This window comes from Furipterus horrens, unplaced genomic scaffold (assembly GCF_987537825.1).
Source record: "Furipterus horrens unplaced genomic scaffold, mFurHor1.1.pri manual_scaffold_9, whole genome shotgun sequence".
Classification (NCBI taxonomy): domain Eukaryota; kingdom Metazoa; phylum Chordata; class Mammalia; order Chiroptera; family Furipteridae; genus Furipterus; species Furipterus horrens.
The window spans coordinates 94694303-94711950 of NW_028327179.1; the positions used below are offsets into that span (position 1 = coordinate 94694303).

The 17648-nt window shown below is 42.7% G+C and overlaps 1 protein-coding gene across 3 annotated transcripts in view; it reads right to left on the minus strand.

The window, feature by feature from the left end:
* The window catches only part of BRAF (B-Raf proto-oncogene, serine/threonine kinase), a 108530-nt gene that overhangs the window by 8119 nt on the left and 82763 nt on the right, over positions 1-17648 (minus strand). For all 3 annotated transcript variants that reach the window (XM_090287593.1, XM_090287592.1, XM_090287594.1), the window contains 3 exons: positions 9880-9926; positions 8998-9116; positions 5357-5488 (listed from right to left, as the gene is read on the minus strand). In XM_090287593.1, the coding sequence (XP_090143719.1) occupies positions 5357-5488; positions 8998-9116; positions 9880-9926 (298 nt within the window). The remainder of the gene's footprint in view (positions 1-5356; positions 5489-8997; positions 9117-9879; positions 9927-17648) is intronic.

Here is a 17648-nt window from a genome sequence, read left to right on the forward strand (position 1 = left end):
TGTGGGAAAGGAGAATATAAGCAGTTCAATGAGGAAAAAAGAGCCATGTAAAACTTCCAAAAAGTAACGAAGAGCTTTTGTATTTTTTTAAAATATGCTTTATTGATTATGCTGTTACAGTTGTCCCAATTTCTTTTCCCTTTGTTTCCCTCCACCCAGTGACCCCCTCCCTCCAGTTGTCCCCCCCCCCAGTCCATGCCCATTGGTTGTGCATATAGTTCTTCTCACCATCTTCCTGTCTACCCCACTCCCTCCTACTATGCTGCTTAATTCCTGTACCATCTCCCTCCCTCCCCTCCGCCCCCCTCCCTGCTGACCTCCCCCCATCATGTTCCCCATACCTATAATTCTTTTCCCACTCTCGTTGCCTACTTAGTTTGCCTTTGTTTCGATTCCTTAACTTCTGTTGTTGGTTGTTGTGATGCAGTTTTCATTTTAATGTTCATAGTTTTGATCCTCCTTCTCCTAAACCAGTCCCTTTAACATCTCATATAACAGTGGTTTGGATCTGATGAACTCCTTCAGTTTTACTTTGTCCTGGAAGCACTTTCTCTGCCCTTCTATTCTGAATGACAGCTTCCTGGATAGAGTATTCGTGGTTGTAGGTTTTTGCTTTTCATTACTTTGAATATTTCTTGCCAGTCCCTTCTTGCCTGCAGGGTCTCCTTTGAGAAATCAGCTGATAGTCTTATTGGGACCCCTTTGTAACATAATTCTCTTCTTCTGTCTTACTGCTTTTAAGATTCTCTCTTTATCTTTAATTTTTGACAATTTGATTATAATGTGTCTTGGTGTGGTTCTCCCTGGGTCCAGTTGTTTTGGAATTCTCTGTGCTTCCTGGACTTGTAAGTCTATTTCCTTCCCCAAGTTTGGGAAGTTCTGCTTCATTATTTTTTCACATAATTTTTCTATTTCTAGTTCTTCTTCTTCACCCTCTGGCAATCCTATAATTCGAATGTTCGTTCGCTTATAGCTGTCCCAGAGGTTTCTGAGCCTCTCCTCGTATTGCTCCCTTTTTATTTCCTCTTTCTGCACTGGTTGACTGTTTGTTCCTTCCCTACATTCCGGTTTGTTGAGTTTTCATTTTCTCACCACTTGTCTCATATGTGTTTTCGTTCGTTTCAGTGTGACTGGCTTTCATTCCTTCCCCGTCTTGTTCCAAATCTTTTGTTAATTCTGTAAGCCACCTTATGACTATAGCTCTGAACTGAGCCTCAGAAAGATTTCCTATTTGCTCATCGGTTAGGTCCCTCATCTGCTGCCTGGTGAGCTGCGTCACCAGGATTTCAATCATGGTCTGCTTCATCCTGTCAGTTTTCTGTTTACCTTTGCTTCCTGGGTGGGCTTAGGGGGCGGAGCCCCGTGCACTGGTCACTACGTGGCGACCTGCGACTTTTTTCACTGCTCTGTGGCGCTTTGTGTGGGGACAGGGATCCAAGATGGATTCCTGCCATTATCTTCGCTGAGAGACCAGGAGTCTCTTCCTCCATCCCCACGCCCTCTGAGCCTCACAGTCAGAGGCAATGGGGGTTCTGCCTTCCCCAGCGTTGGAAGCGCGAGCTGCCGGGTCTCGACTGCAGCCGGGACTGCTCCCCCGGCGTTTCTCGCAGTCCCGCCGCTATGCCCGCTGCTGGCACAGACAGCACCGCCCGACTTTTCCGCTCCGGTTTCGCCCCTCCTACCCGTCCAGACGAGCACCGTTGGTTTATAACTTCATACGTTGGGCTTCCATGTAGTTTTATTTTCTGGAACTTCTGGTTATCTTTGGTTTTGCGGTAGTTGTGTTCCTACTCAGTTGTGGAGGGAGACAGAGCCTGTCGGTCTAGGCCTCCATCTTCGAGCTTTTGTATTTTTTAAACAAGTGATGGCATGTTTCCAATTGGTATGACTTTAAAGATTTTATTGGGTACATTTAAAAGAAGGCTATAATGGCTTTATTTTGAAATATTAATATAATACACTGGATATGACATTCTTTGCAATTATTTAACCTTGAGAGTATTTCTTGGGGGTATTGCACGGCTAGAAGATTCAGGTGGCACATAACACCTCACGGGCAGTAGCTCAGTTTGAAATTCTGGGACTCGTTACTTTCCTTCTCAAGCCCCGCTCAGCTCCCTGTCCTCTGCATACAGCTGCTCATCCTCAGCACCGCCGCCCTGCACCGCCGCAGCGGGGCTGCAAGCGCCCCTGGGAGCTCAGCCTGTGTCCTCTCTGCGTCCCTCCGTGTCCCACAGTGCTTTGCTCACAGTAGGTCACACAGGCATTTTCATTAAAATGATTTGTGTTGATAAGACACCAGCACTTCTCATTCCCTGTCTCCTGAGGGCTTGTGCTTAGCACCGGGCCAGCAGGCTGTGAGAAAGTCCACGCTGCCTGCGAAACGACCCTCACATGAAGACCCAGGGGGCGAAGAGCTGCGGGCCCTGGCTGGGCTCCCTCCCGGCAGCTAGCACCGCCTCGTCAGGTCTGTGAACAAGCCGTTCTGGACGTCGGTCCTTTAACACCCGGCGGGGCTCCCCGGACAATGCCGAGGAAAGAAGAGATAAGCCTCCCCCACTGGGAGCAGCCCAGAGGGCAGGCCCACGGTCTGCTTAAGCCACCGGGCCGGGAGGTTTGTTGTACAGCAGTAATAACCGGAACACACTTGAAATAACAAGTCGGTGGCGCGTTACGATGACAGGGCACTTCTGTTCCAAGAAAAGCAAGCCATGAAGGCAGAGTTAACATACCTGGCTTAAATGGGCACAGTATTACTCTCACTTTAGTAGAGAAGCTGTGCTGAAAGAGGAAAGACCACAGTAATGAGAGGAAAAACAGGCATCGCAAAGGGGAGCACGTGACAAGGAGCGCTCTCAGATTTTCAGCAACAGGCTAACTACAGGAAGAAGGCACGCTGTCCTGCAAAGTCACATGGGGCTTGTCATCCCTCAAGGAGCTGAGACCTGTTTTAGGAAAGAGTCTGATTTTTATAGCTGCAGGGAATTCTTTAGCTCATTTTCTTACTTTTCTAATGGAAGAAATAATACACCCAGACAGTTCATGTGACCAGGTTATGCGGACTGTGACCCCAAGTCTGCCTCTGCATCACACCGCTCTACCAGAGTCCTGCCTTGAATTCACTGCCATTGAAACTGCCCCCTCCGACTCCAGGGGTGGGAGCACAGGGGAATGGTTCCTATTATATATTAAAGAAGCAGCTTCCCATCTCCCATGGGAGAGCAGAGTATTCCTAGATTTTCAAGCAAAGGCCAACCTGAGAGCCACGGAGAGGTCAAAGTATAAGAGGGAGAAAGAAAAGTCCAATCAAGGGGATGAATACAGCAATACCTGGGGTTATGCTGCACTGAGGATGCCCAGGGTTACCGATTCAGAAGTGGGGCTTTCCTGGGAAGTGCCATCTGAAGAAAGCAGACTGGAGAACGATGATGCAGAATGGTCACGGGAAGAGCCTACCGTTCTTCTACCTCAGTTTTCTTGATCAAATACTTCACCTGGTTTTACACTGGCAAGTTCCACCAGCCTCTACACTACCAGCAAGAATGGGCCACGAAGGCCTTCCCCTTCTGCCGGTCCCTCCCTTACTTCTCTCACGGAGAGTGAGCCCTTGCCACGTCATACATTACACTCCCACGGAGGACAAAGTGCCTAAATGCCCAGACGCAGGTGAGTGCAGGCCTCGGGGATGCTTTTATCCATATTTTGGAGATAATGATACTTGTTTCCATAATATAATTGTACTGTTTTATGAAAAAAAGCATATTTGCTGGCAAATGGATTTCACCTAAGTTCATACATTTTTATTATTTGTAGTCTTTACTGTAAGTCAAACTAAAGCTGAACTAAAACTCCCCCGTAGCTCCTTTAGAAAACCAACGTCCGTAGGGAAGCTGACAGGCACAGGGCGTTGCGCTGCGTGGCTGAGGAAACAGGACCGCCGACTGCGGAGCACAGAGCTGGCCAATTACAGGCGACAAGCTTGCTGCCCAGGCTGCCGTCGTCGGAGCAGCCATCTCTGTGAGCTGGGATCTGCCCTGAGTGCGGCAAGCCACACGCTTCCATGATGTTCTTTAGCATTTTGGTCCGTCCGGAATTTGTTCCATGCACGCTTACAATATCAGATCATCAGAAGCCAGGTCATAGACTTTTTTTAACACCCAAAGCTAAGTTTCAACATTCTAAAGGCATGAAATAATTAGAAAGACCAAACAGCAACTAAAAAATTAGATTTATGTTGACGTGGGTAGAAATATAGTCACTTAAAAAGAAATTCAAAGCACAGAATTAAGAGCACTCTTAAATAAGGGCCACATCGTGACTCAGTGAGCACATGCCAATCGCGCGGTAACTCAGGTGACTCCTCGGCTGTCACATGACAGTAGGAGTTCTCAACGGGAAAGCTACTCGGAACTGTCACTGAGAAGACTGGGAGTTGAGCTCTTGACTGAAACACAAACTACTTAAACGAAACAACACAGTCATATGTAAAGCTATCGTTTTATTAGGTTGGGAGGGTATGATAAAACACATAAAATGCACTTAAAAAACCCTTCATATTGGTGATTCTTGACTTTGGTATGTATCAGAATCTGCTCTAGCATCTCCATTTTTTTAAATCAAATTACACAGGTGATTCTGATACATCCATAGTATAAAGTATAAATATTTTAATCACAGTTTATGTGTCAACTATTGTTTTTAATATGTTAACTGCTGCGATCTCTCTCTCTCTCTCTTTCACACACACACACACATACACACACACACTTTTAAAATGTTGAGGTACACAAGGTAACCTCAGCAAAGACAACTCCTTTTTCTTGGCCAGAGTTAAACACCTAGGCGAATTTAATATGAGTAGGACAGGAAAGGCGAAGAGTTGTAAAAGGCTACATTAGTACATGTGGGAAGGTAAGGGACTGAGGAACCAAGGGAGAGAGAAGTAAGAAAACTCCCTCCTACTAGAATTCTCAGTATAGAAAAATGAAAGCATGATGTCACAGTTCTTCCATTTACTTGGTTTTAAATTTTTTTTAAAAATGAAGAAACCTTAATAATTTAAAAAGCATTTGATATGAAGTTCAAGGCTGAGTCCCTGCGCAGGTGGCCGCAGAGCTCATGCTCCTAACTGGGCCACGGTCAAGAAGCATGATTATGGCCATTGTGATACCTCTAGTTTCTCGTCAGAAGATCAGAAATTCACTCCGTTACAACAGTTAGTTAAGAATGACATTTCAAAGAAAGGCCAAGAGGCCTGTCCTTCATACTTCTCCACGACCCACCCAGTTCATTGCTGCAATGAGCTGGAACTTCACATAAATAATAAAATAAACCTCAATAGGTGGCAAGTATTTACCTGGTCCCTGTTGTTGATGTTTGAATAAGGTAACTGTCCAGTCATCAATTCATACAGAACAATCCCAAATGCATATACATCTGACTGAAAGCTATATGGGTTTTTATCTTGCATTCTGATTACTTCTGGTGCCTGTTAGAACATAAAAAGAAAAATACGCTTGTTTCTTCTTTACTTTAACTGAATAAAGACAGACAACCAAAGTATTATAATTCCCAGAAGAGAGCTTTTACCATTAAATAACCCATCTAATATGTAATTAATTCTCTTATTAATGGTCAAAGAAATACACATGTTAAAAGAGTAAAAAAATGCTCTTAAACTCTAAAAGAGGTAGTACTAGCTGAGATTCCATCTGCATTACTAAGATTCTTATAATTTTAGTAGCCTCCCTCTTTTTTATACAAAATGTCGTCACTGCCAGGTGAATTCTTCCCTTGATTCACCTACCAAGAATCACTTCCCATTCCTGATTCACCAAAGAAATACTATCCCTGCGGTTGTCAGATGGTTGGGAGTAGCACAACCACTACGGTAACTGTCTTAGAATTTAAGTTTTCCCATCTGTACAAATGATTCTCCTCACCTCGGGGCACCTCAGACAACAACGGTACAGTTTCAGGACTGATAATCTCAACTCCCTTTCCTGCCTCCAAAAGTGGCATAAACATGCCAGGATGTTTTATTAACAAAAGGGTTAGACAGTGGATAGATTATATAGAAGATGGTATAAAGAATCTTCTGGCTGCTGCTTCTTGAGCAAAGATACAGGCCAAATCATATTTGCTACATTGTTACACACTTCAGTCACTATATTCGACAGGTAGATTCTTATTGGCTACTTACATGAAATACAATAAATGGTTGCTTAAATATTAGCTTTAAAGAGTTCTTTCACCTTGATTCTTCTGTATGGTTTCATTTGGAAGGAATTAGAGAAATTGCAGGGTATCAATAAAAACTCTGAAAACATTAATTTGATACCAAAAACAGGCCTAATTGCAAAAATGGCTGAAAGACTTGTGCAAGGGTCCTAGTCATTGGTCAGAGGCAGCGCTCAGCCTCACCTGCACATCAGAATCACCTGTGCAGCCTCGAACCTCTCAAGGTCAGACTACGGTTCAGCCCAATAGTATAACACCAGGACCTGGGGACGCACTGTTAGTTCTTAAAGCTCCCCAGGCGATTTTAATGCCCAGCCAAGGCTGAGAACCTCTGACGGAAGGTGTGTGGGAGGGAAATCCTGATGAGAGCGAGAGGACGGGGTGAAAGAGAAGGTTGTAGCTACTTGCTTTTGTCTTGCATTTTACTGATATTGTCTTTTTTTCACAGTACAAAATAAAACACATACAACTGTGATGTAATGAACAAGCCAGAATACCGAGAGGCTGATTATGATCCAGATATCACTTTCAAAGCAGAATACAATTTGTGTGAGGGACAGAGTAATACATTAATTGAAAACTGTCTTTAAATTTTAGTTGTACCTCACTGTTGTTGGTAGCTGGCTTGATGAAAACTGGTACACTATCTATTTACAAGAATGCATTATTAATCCTCAAATAATTTAGTGATTTAATCTGTAATTTTTTTACAAAGGTTTCTTTCTCCTCAAGATATAAATAAAAGTTGAGAAGACTACTGTAAATAATTCAGGGACTCACATAATCTTAGCTTTGACCAAATTCTTCTTTCCTAGTCAATGGATGTTCTATATTTGTTTCTGAAGGCATTATCAACCCCAAAGGATTGACTATATTGGCTAATCTCTTATGTTAAAACTCTGCTTGGTGGAATAAAAGATGAGCCCATTTATCCAGGTATCAACAGAAAAGAAACTAGAAGAAAACATAAAACTTCATCTATGAAGGCTTTTGGAAAAGGACAAACCTGAAGACTTGACTGAGTCTCTCTCTCCCACACTAAAATAAATGCACCTTTAAAACATGTATCAATTATTTCTTTATAACTTTAATGGTTTTGCAATTTCAGTACTTAAAATCTGCTGTCTCCCCATTTTCTTAGGATACACTGTCATCTTTTTTACAAGGCGTGGGCCTTACAGGTGCCTGAGATCTGCACTACAGTGATTAATTAGCCTCGTTTATAATTATTTATTAAAAGTTAAACATATACTAAAGAAAAATTCATGTTAGCTCTAATTAATGAATCTTAGAAATAGAAATGGCATTAGAAATCCACTGTCCAACCCAGCATTAAAGATGGAGACTGGGAGGTTAAGGGAGGTTCTGGGTAAGAGTCACAGGAAGCATCACAGACAGCACACACCCCTAACCCTAAGCCAGCCCCCACTCCCACCTTGCAGCCTGCCCTAATTTCAGTTATTACGACAAGAAATCATAGCCCAATCTAACCCTAAGCCTATACTGACGAGTTCAGATTCCTACTTTGCAGTTCCCTTCCTGGGGATTGCTACAGAGTTCAAAGAATTTCGGCCAATGTGGCTCTGAAAGCCCCTTACCGCTTTTCTGTTTCCGGCAGGGGGTCCCAAAGTGCAGATTCTGTTATTAAAAAGCTGCACTAATAGTTGTAGGATGCCCTGTATGCAGGAGCAGCAGTTCTCAAACTTTTTGGTCTCAGCACTCTTCCAGGCTTAAAGATTACTGAGAACCCCCAAAGAGTTTATGTAGATTATATCTGTGGATATTTATCATACTAAAACATGAGAAACTGCTGTCATATTGATTAATTTATTTAGATATTAAAGCCACCACCAGTAGGCGCTAACACAAATCACACATTTTAAATAAAAACTAGCTACATTTTCAAAAACAAAAACATGACAGCGAGAAGAAGAAAACTGCAATTCTCTTTGGTTCAGCAGCAGCCAGCTGGAGACACACACGTGCTTCTGCGTTCAGTCTGTGGTGCAGCGTTGTTCTGGTTAAAGCATGTGAAGAACAACCTGCTCTCCCACGGGGATGACCTTGGGGACCCTTTGGAGAACCACGGGCTTAGAGAATGACTCCGAGGCTGCCCTGTTCACAGCCCACCGCAGGTTAACGGCACAGAACTTGGGGTTCCCTTCTCTCACAGGTTCACTTTCTTCTTCTCTCCAAGGTAGAAATGGGGACAGAGAAAGAAAGAGCTTTGCAGGGCAGCACAGAGCTGACAGTGTTAAAAACCTGCCTCTCCTTGTTGCTCCTCTCCCAGCTGCCCTGTAATTACATGGTTCTTTCTAGTCTAAAGGAAGTAACTTTCCAATTGAGGCTTAAATAAGACTGTGGAGCAGCCTCTCCCTTAAAAGGAGCAGTATTCTTCACAAAACCTTAATAATGGCTGCACATCACACCTGCTTAAGTTGCGTCCTTTTTTTTTTTGAAACGATACAAGGAACATTTGGAACACAAAATATTCTAGAGATAATTTTGAATAAAATTCAAACAGCGTTTAAAAATATATATTTTTTGTTTGAAAGACACTGAAACTAGTTTTATAATGTTCTTTATAAAGAGAAAAAGTTAAACTCCATTTACATAAAAAATAAGATCAACGTTGCCTTTTACGATTACTGGGAACTATGAAATTACTGTAGTTGGCACCTTCAATGACTTTCTAGTACTCAGCAGCATCTCACAGTCCAGAAAACAAATTAACAGAAAAAAAGTCTCAATTCTTACCATCCACAAAATGGATCCAGACAACTGTTCAAACTGATGGGACCCACTCCATCGGGATTTCACTGTGGCTAGACCAAAGTCACCTATTTTTACTGTGAGGTCTTCATGAAGAAAAATATCTGTGGTGTAGTAAGTAAAGGAAAATAACAGATCTCATTTTCCTATCTGAGCAATCGTTATAAAAAATTTAGGTAAAAGATCTAATTTCTATAATTCTATAATGTGATATTCTTTTTAAAAAAGTATAGTACTTTATATTAATTAGGTGTATTTGGCCTGTATGGCATGCTTTTAAGACTTTGGGGCTTGAAATGTAGCTAGAATAAGGCGAGATGCTTTCCTAAGTTGACGGGGGACCTTGAAACTTCCCCACGGGATTTTGGGAACACAGGCCCAAATAGCCTTCTGGCGCTGCTGGGAAGTGGTAACGGCTCGTCCCTGGAATGAAGGTGGTTGGCAGAAAGGATCTTAATCTGAGTTCGTGGAAAAGGAAAAATTATGTCCCTCTCACCTCATGTTATTCGTAACTCAGAGCCTTCAGCTACATCTGAACCACTGCTGAGCGAGGCCAGAGGGTTACAAGACACTCGTGAACAGCTAGAGAACCACCTGCTGGAGGGGCTGACAGAACGGAGCCAGCCATCGGAGAGCCTTGCTACCATAGAGACTTGGTAGATTTCTGTCGTACTGGTTAGTAGTTCAGAAACCGGGAGCAGGCTGCAGCACCTTGTTCTACTACGCTCTCACGCAAACCCGTTTATTAAGTTTCCGTACAGGACATTGAACTTAGCATGAAACTGTTTCTACAGCATGTGAAGACAAAATGCAGAAGAAAAAGCCAGGATGTTTTCAAACTTCGCAGACAAATTTCAGGAAGGATACTATTACTCTTGAGGTCTCTGTGGATGATTGACTTGGCGTGTAAGTAACTGAAAAACAAAACATCATTTTAACCTGGGTAGGGCTAAATACTCCGGCCTGAAAATTTATAGAACATATTTAGGGCTTTAAACAAAGACATATTTAGAGTCATGATCCAACTGCAAACTGTACAATGTGATAACCCTTTTACATTAAAAATATTAAAATAGACTGTAAATGAATTTAGGGATTAGGGGAACATGTTACTAGCATGGTACAGACAAATTCTTGTTTTCTACCAGAAGACTTTGCTTTTATCTTTTAGTATTCACCAACACAAACCTTTCACTCCAGTCAAGCCTGTTTATCCGTGTCCTGTAAATACGCCTTAAATCCCTCTCCTTACACCCACACCCCAAACCAGCTTTCATTCTATTCTCCGACTAGTCACACCTCTCCTTTAAGACTGAACACACATTCTAACTCCTGAGTGAAGCTTTCCCATAGCTAACCCAACTGCAAGCGATCTTTCACTGTTGAGTTATATAGAAATTATTTTAATAGTTTGACTCATGTATTTTTTCACCTGTGTTCGTTTCTATTGATAATGTAAAACTCTACTAGAATATGAAAATTTGATTGATTAAAAAAAAATTCTTAAAGGCAGTATTTATATAGTTTTAAAAATCCTTCTTAAAGCCAGTGAGTAGCAAACTTCCTCTATAATGGCCACACTGAATCTATTTTAAAGTCAACAATAAGTTAAATCATGAATGTTACCCCTAAAAACTGCTTTAGTTGAGTTCATTCAGGGAAAAGGGCTGTATCTAGTTTATTTCTGTTTACCCCCAGTGCCGAATACAGTGCCTGGCATAAGGTAAGTATTCAAAACACATCAGTTGAACCAACTACACTAAGCGGCATATAATGTCCTAGTCAAGGTTATTTTTCTTTATTTAATGCTGGAGAAAACAGATATATGTGACTTCTGAAATTTGACAATGACCAACAGGAAATAAGTTTTGCCTTAAAATGAGACTATAAAATCAGAAACAGAATTAAATTAAAAATAGAAGTTTGTAAATCACTAAGATTATAATTTATCCGTTCTCATCTTCGTTTACAGTTCTACATCCTCCCAGAGATCAAGATTTTGAAACGTTTTTGCAGACAAAATGTTCCTTTTAAATTTTCATACAAAGTAACCCCTTCTCCTCCAATCTCTCTCTTCTGTCAGAGTTTGTTTCCTTCATAGCTTTTACCACAACCTAAGATTACCTTGTTGTCATGACCTGTCAGGCCCGGTGGCATTTTATGACACAAGCTTACTTAGAACCCCGAAGTTCTTCAGGGACACGGAGAGGTAAAAGCGTGGAGAAAAGCGGGTTTCCATCTAACGCTTTTTCTAGGTGGGGAGACCCTGTCCCCATCAGAAGAAAAGGGGACAAATGACGGTAGGGTGGGCGGTGAGCTCCAGGCTCCACTCAGAGAGCTGGCATTTAGTTCATCGGAAAGGTGTTGCTGTTTGAAGAGGTTCTGTCTCCTTTAAAATTAAAAACAACAACAAATGGGTGATGCGAACACGCGGGAGCCTGATGGAGTGACAACACGGGCAGGTAAAGGTATTCTTGACGGGTGGCGGCAATCTATTCAACAAACCTGACACAAAGAAATACAGCAAGAATAAGGTAGGCAGAAATGTAACCAAAGGGCTGAGAACGTTTCTTACCGAGAAAGTACTAGACAACGTAAAAGATATAAATACGATCGCTAAGCTAGCGACTTATAACCCTAGCAGAAATTGTTCAGCATAAATCTATTACAGGTCAAAGCTGCATAGAGTTGCAACTTGAAATAACATTACCTTATCCTGTGTAATCCTTTGTTGTTTACAATCTACTTCCTAACTTTTATCTCATTTAATAATCTCTTTCTGTAACATCTCTGTGACAAAAGAAGCAAAATTGCAGAAATCCAGGTCTCTATAATGGAAGGTTGGAAAGAAAAGGGACTCGAATTCCCCCGCTGAAAAAATGGGATGCGTATCATACCCCAACCCTCACATAATGTTCTAGAATAATTTTAACACTAAAGAAACTGACACCAGAACATATAGTCCTAAGCACCTACCAGTTATAACAAAGATGCCAAAAACACACATCACTGGTTGAGGGTAGAGAAGAAAACAAGAATAAATGAACTTTACTTGCCGCAGATGATACAGAAGTCTATCCATTTTTAGGACAATTAAATTACCTCCTTCTTACCTTTCCAAGGTATTAACAAGAAACTTCGTCATCGTCGGCAGCCGTCCGTCTCGAGAGACGATGGTGTAGCTTCTTAAGAGTCTATCTGCACCGCCGAGAATGGCTGTGCAGTCCGACTCGGGAGTGACACGGTATCTGTCTCCTCCCGTGTTGAATCGACATCTTGTGATGATGCTGAAGCTACAGAGCCTGGGCAGGGTGATATGGAGGGTCTGCTGTTGCCCATGCAGCAGACCCCCCCTCTCTTCGCAGCTGAAGGGTCCAAGGGAAAGACGGAGTCAATACAGCTTGGCTTCAGGTGCGCCGCAGGAGTTGCCGGTGTTGACTACAACGTCAAACCGCCTTAGGGACTCCGGCTCCGGATTTTCTGTCGGGGTTTACTCCCTTAGCCTTTCCCCTGAAGAGGTATGCCGCAAGGCAGCGGAGGTTTTTTGGAGTCAGAGTTTTCCTTCTCTGATGTTCCCTGACTGGAAGATCGAACCAGCGACACTTAGCTCGCAGGCCGACGCTCAATCCACTGAGCTAAACCAGCCAGGGCAGCAAGAAACTTACAGGTTTATAAAAGTAGTAGGAAAGCAAAAACAGGTTATAAACTAAGTGACTATCATATCATTGATTTCTCTTAGGACTCTCCTTGAAGAAAAAATGTTTACCCACAGAATCATTCAATCGAAAGCTGGAAAATCACCTAGTAAAAATGTGTGGTCTATTCTGCTTCTTTCAAGCTCTTACGCAAGACTCAGCTTTTCAACATTCTTTTAGAGCGTAATGTAATGACCCAAAAGTAAATACAGTACTCTAGATTTGATCTGATCAACACGCACTGGAGTGACATTCTCATCTTCATCTGCCCCTTGAATGTGACCATAAAACTCCTAGAAGAAAAGAAGTGGTAAGTTCCTCGAAACTGGCCTTGGTGATGATTTTTTTTTTTTTTAATTTGACAACCAAAACCAAAAATAAACAAGTGGGACTACATATATAACTAAAAATTCTTCAGTTCAAAGGAAACCACCACCAAAATGATAAAACAATCTACCAATTAGGAGAAAATACTTGCAAATCATATATCTGATAAGGAAATGGCAAAAAAATAAATGAACTGATACAACTCAATAGCAAAAAACTGAAATAATCCGATAAAAAAAAAAAAACAAAACCAGACATTTTTCCAAAGAAGGAACACAGATGGCCAACAGGTACATGAAAAAATGCTCAACGTCACTACTCATCAGGGAAATGCAAATCAAAACCACAATGAGACCTCACCTCATACCTATTAAAAAGGCTACTAAAAAAAGGACAAGAAATAACAAGAGAACCCTCATGCACTATTGGCGGAAACATAAATAGGTGTAGTCTAAAACTAATATAATGGTTCCTCAAAAAATTAACAGAATTACCATATGATCCAGCAATCCCACTTCTGGTATATAGCCAAAAGAATTTAAGTTAGGATCTCAAAGAGGTATCTGCAGCATTATCCACAAGTGCCAAGACATGGAAACAGCCTAAGTGTCCATGAATGGATCAAGAAAATGAGATATACATGCAGACAGACACACAGAAACACACACACCATCGAGTACTTTTTTTAAATTATATTTTACAGGTTATGCTATTACAGGTGTAGCCCTGGCTGGTTTAGCTCAGTGGATTGAGCGTCGGCCTGCGAGCTAAGTGTCGCTGGTTCGATCTTCCAGTCAGGGCACATCAGAGAAGGAAAACTCTGACTCCAAAAAACCTCCACTGCCTTGCGGCATACCTCTTCAGGGGAAAGGCTAAGGGAGTAAACCCCGACAGAAAATCCGGAGCCGGAGTCCCTAAGGCGGTTTGACGTTGTAGTCAACACCGGCAACTCCTGCGGCGCACCTGAAGCCAAGCTGTATTGACTCCGTCTTTCCCTTGGACCCTTCAGCTGCGAAGAGAGGGGGGGTCTGCTGCATGGGCAACAGCAGACCCTCCATATCACCCTGCCCAGGCTCTGTAGCTTCAGCGTCATCGCAAGATGTCGATTCAACACGGGAGGAGACAGATACCATGTCACTCCCGAGTTGGACTGCACAGCCATTCTCGGCGGTGCAGATAGACTCTTAAGAAGCTACACCATCATCATCTCTATTACAGGTGTCCCAATTTTTCCCCCTTTGCCTTCTCTACCCAGAATCCCCCACTCCCTCAGGCAGTCCCCACAACATTGTTCATGTCCATGGGTCACTCGTGTAAGTTCTTTGGCTGCTCCATCTCCTATACTGCACTTAACATCCCATGGCTGTTCTGTAACTACTTTTTTGTACTTCTTAATCCCCTCATCTCTTCACCCTTTCTCCACACCACCCTCCCACGTGGCAACCATCAAAATGTTCTCCGTATCCATGATTCCATCTCTGTTCTTTTTGCTTCTTAGCTTGTTTTTTAGATTCAATTGTTGATAGATTGGTATTTATTGCCATTTTATTGTTCATAGTTTTGATCTTCTTGTTCTTAAATAAGTCTCTTTAACATTTCATATAAAAAATATTTCATACAATAATAGTTTGGTGATGATGAACTCCTTTAGCTTTCTCTTGTCTGGAAAGCTCTTTATCTACCCTTCAATTCTAAATGATAGCCTTGCTGGATAGAGTAATCTTGGCTGTAGATCCCTGTGTTTCATGACTTTGAATATTTCTTGCCAATCCCTTCTTGTCTGCAAAGTTTCTTTTGAGAAATCAGCTGGTAGTCTTATGACAACTCATTTGTAGGTAACTAATGTCTTTTCTCTTGCTGCTTTTAAGATTCTCTCTTTATCTTTAACCTTTGGCATTTTAGTTATATGTTTTGGAGTGGGCTTCTTTGCATCTGTCTGGTTTGTGACTCTGTGCTTTCTGAACTTGCACGTCTATTTCTTTCACCAAAATAGGAAAGTTTTCTTTCATTATTTTTGCAAACAGATGTCCAATTTCTTGCTCTTTCTCTTCTCCTTCTGGCACCCCTATGATGAAAATGTTGGTCCTCCTGAAGTTGTCCCAGAGGCTGCTTATACCATCCTTGATTTTTTTAAATTCTTTTTTCTTCTTGTTCTGATTGGTTGTTTTCTGCTTCCTTATGTTCCAAATCATTGACTTTATTCTTGGCTTCATCTATTCTATTGTTGTTTCCCTGTAAGTTGTTCTTTATTTCAATTGATGTATCTTTTGTTTCTGACTGGATCTTTTTTGTGCTGCCAAGGTCCTCACTGAGTTCCTTGAGCATCCTTATAACCAGTGTTTTGAACTCTGCATCTGATAGATTGCTTATCTCTACTTTGTTTAGGTCTTTTTCTGGAGTTTTGATCTGTTCTTTCATTTGGGCTGTTTCTGTCTCCCCCATTTGGCAGCCTCCCTGTGTTTGTTTCTATGTATTAGGTAGAGCTGCTTTGACTCTGTGTGTTGGTGGTGTGGCCTAATTTGGTAGGTATCCTGTAGGGCCCAGTGGCACAGCCTCCCCTATCACCCAAGCTGGGTACTCGAGGTGTGCCCTTCGTGTGGGCTGAGTGTACCCTCCTCTTGCAGTTGAGCCTTGGCTGCTATTGGCAGGTCAGTGGGAGGGATCTACTCAGGCCAGTCTGTGATCATGGACCACCAACCTCCACTCTCCATGGAGGATCAGCTGTGCGGGGCAGGGTGATGGTGCTCCAACATGGTCTGTAGCTGTCCAGTGGGTGCGCAGACTTTAGGGTTTCCTGGGTGGTGCAGGCCAAGGTCAGCCCCCACCTGTGTTCTGCCTGGGACCACCCTGCCTGAGCTACAAAGCAATCTGAGATGGCTGCCAGTTGTGCTGGGCTTGGAGAGTCCCAGGTGAAGCCAAGCTGTGAACCTAGGCTGGCTGCTGCTAGTGGTGGGCCTAGGGCCACTTAGCAAGAGGTATGGGGTTTGGGGGCTCACCAAGGCTGGCTGTTGCTTGTTTGCTAGGATTTAGCAAGTTAGGAAGCCTGGGCCAAGACCAACCACACATATGGAAAAGAAGCTTGGGTGGGTCCGTAAGCTGGGTGGGGCAGTCTTTGGGGATCCTCAGTGCGGGGCAATGGAGTCTCAGATATGGTTCTGTGACTGTTGGGGAAAGTTTCATAAAAGGGACAATGGCCTCTGCTGGCCTTGATGTCAGACACTTCAGTTTCTCCCTGTTTACCACTGGTGACTTTTAAGCTGCTACCCCGGCGCTGGAGCTCAGAGGGAGGGAGTCTGAGCAGGTGAGTCCATGTGTGGACTTAGAGGAACTGCTTGGAGCTCCAGCAGTTTCTCCCACCAACTCAATCCTCACTGATTTTTCCAGCCAGAAGCTTGGGGACTTATCTTCCTGGCTCTGAAACCCTGGGCTGGGGGCCCTGGTGTGAGGCTGGGACTCCTCATTCCTGAGGATATCCCTCCTGAATTTTTATCTACTACATATGGGTGTGAGACCAGCCTGTTCCAAGCCTGCACTCCTCCTACTAGTCTGACAATTTCGAAGTTGTCAGGCCTCCATTCAACTCAATTTCTGCTGGTTCTGAATGATGGTTGTTCTCTATTTTAGTTGTAATTTTGATGTGGTTGTGCAAGGAGGCGAGCCATGTCTGCCTATGCCGCCATCTTGCCAAGAAGTCCACACCATGGAGTATTATTCAGCCATAAAAAGAGAGAGAGAGAGAGAGAGAGAGAGAGAGAGAGAGAGAGAGAGAGAGAGAAATGCTGCATTTGCAACAGCACGGATAGACCTTGAGGACATTTTGTTAAGAGAAGTTAAGATGGAGAAAGACAGATACTGTATAATATCCCATAACATACGGAATCTAAAAAACAAAAGGCAAGCTCATCTTCATGTTCCTTATGGGGGTAAAAAAAGTTTTTTGTGATTTTTATGGTAGCCATAATCAGGCTATTAACTCCTATTAAAATCATATTCAGTTACAATCCTAGGAACGGTTGTAACTGCACTGCTCTTACAAAGCATTTCTGTCATCCAACATTTGTATATTTCTGTTTCTTTGGACTCGGATATTTCATATTTTGTAGACATGGCCTATACTTTCAGCTTATTAAATTTTAGTTTTCACAGAAAAACAAGTTTTAAAAGATCAGTATGCTAATAATGAGTTATTTGAGTTATTTGTAAGTATGCTAGTCATATTCAATAGAGGAATGAGGGAAAAAAATCTCCTTTTAGCTTGACAGTTTCAGGTATGAACACTATATGGTTATGAACCTGGTTAAATCCTCAGTGCATCTCATAGCTCTCTGCATCTGACAGATTGCTTACCTCCATTTCGTTTAGTCCTTTTTCTGGAGTTTTGATCTGATCTTTCATTTGGGCCATGTTTCTTTGTCTCCTTGTTTTGGCAGCCTCCCTGTGTTTGTTTCTGTGTAGTAGGCAGAGCTGCTTGGACTCCATGTCTTAGTGGTGTGGCCTAATGTAGTAGGTGTCCTGTAGGGCCCAACGGCACAGCCTCCCCTATCACCCAAGCTGGGTACTCGAGGTGCGCCCTTCGCGTCGGCTGAGTGTACCCTCCTCCTGTAGTTGGGCCTT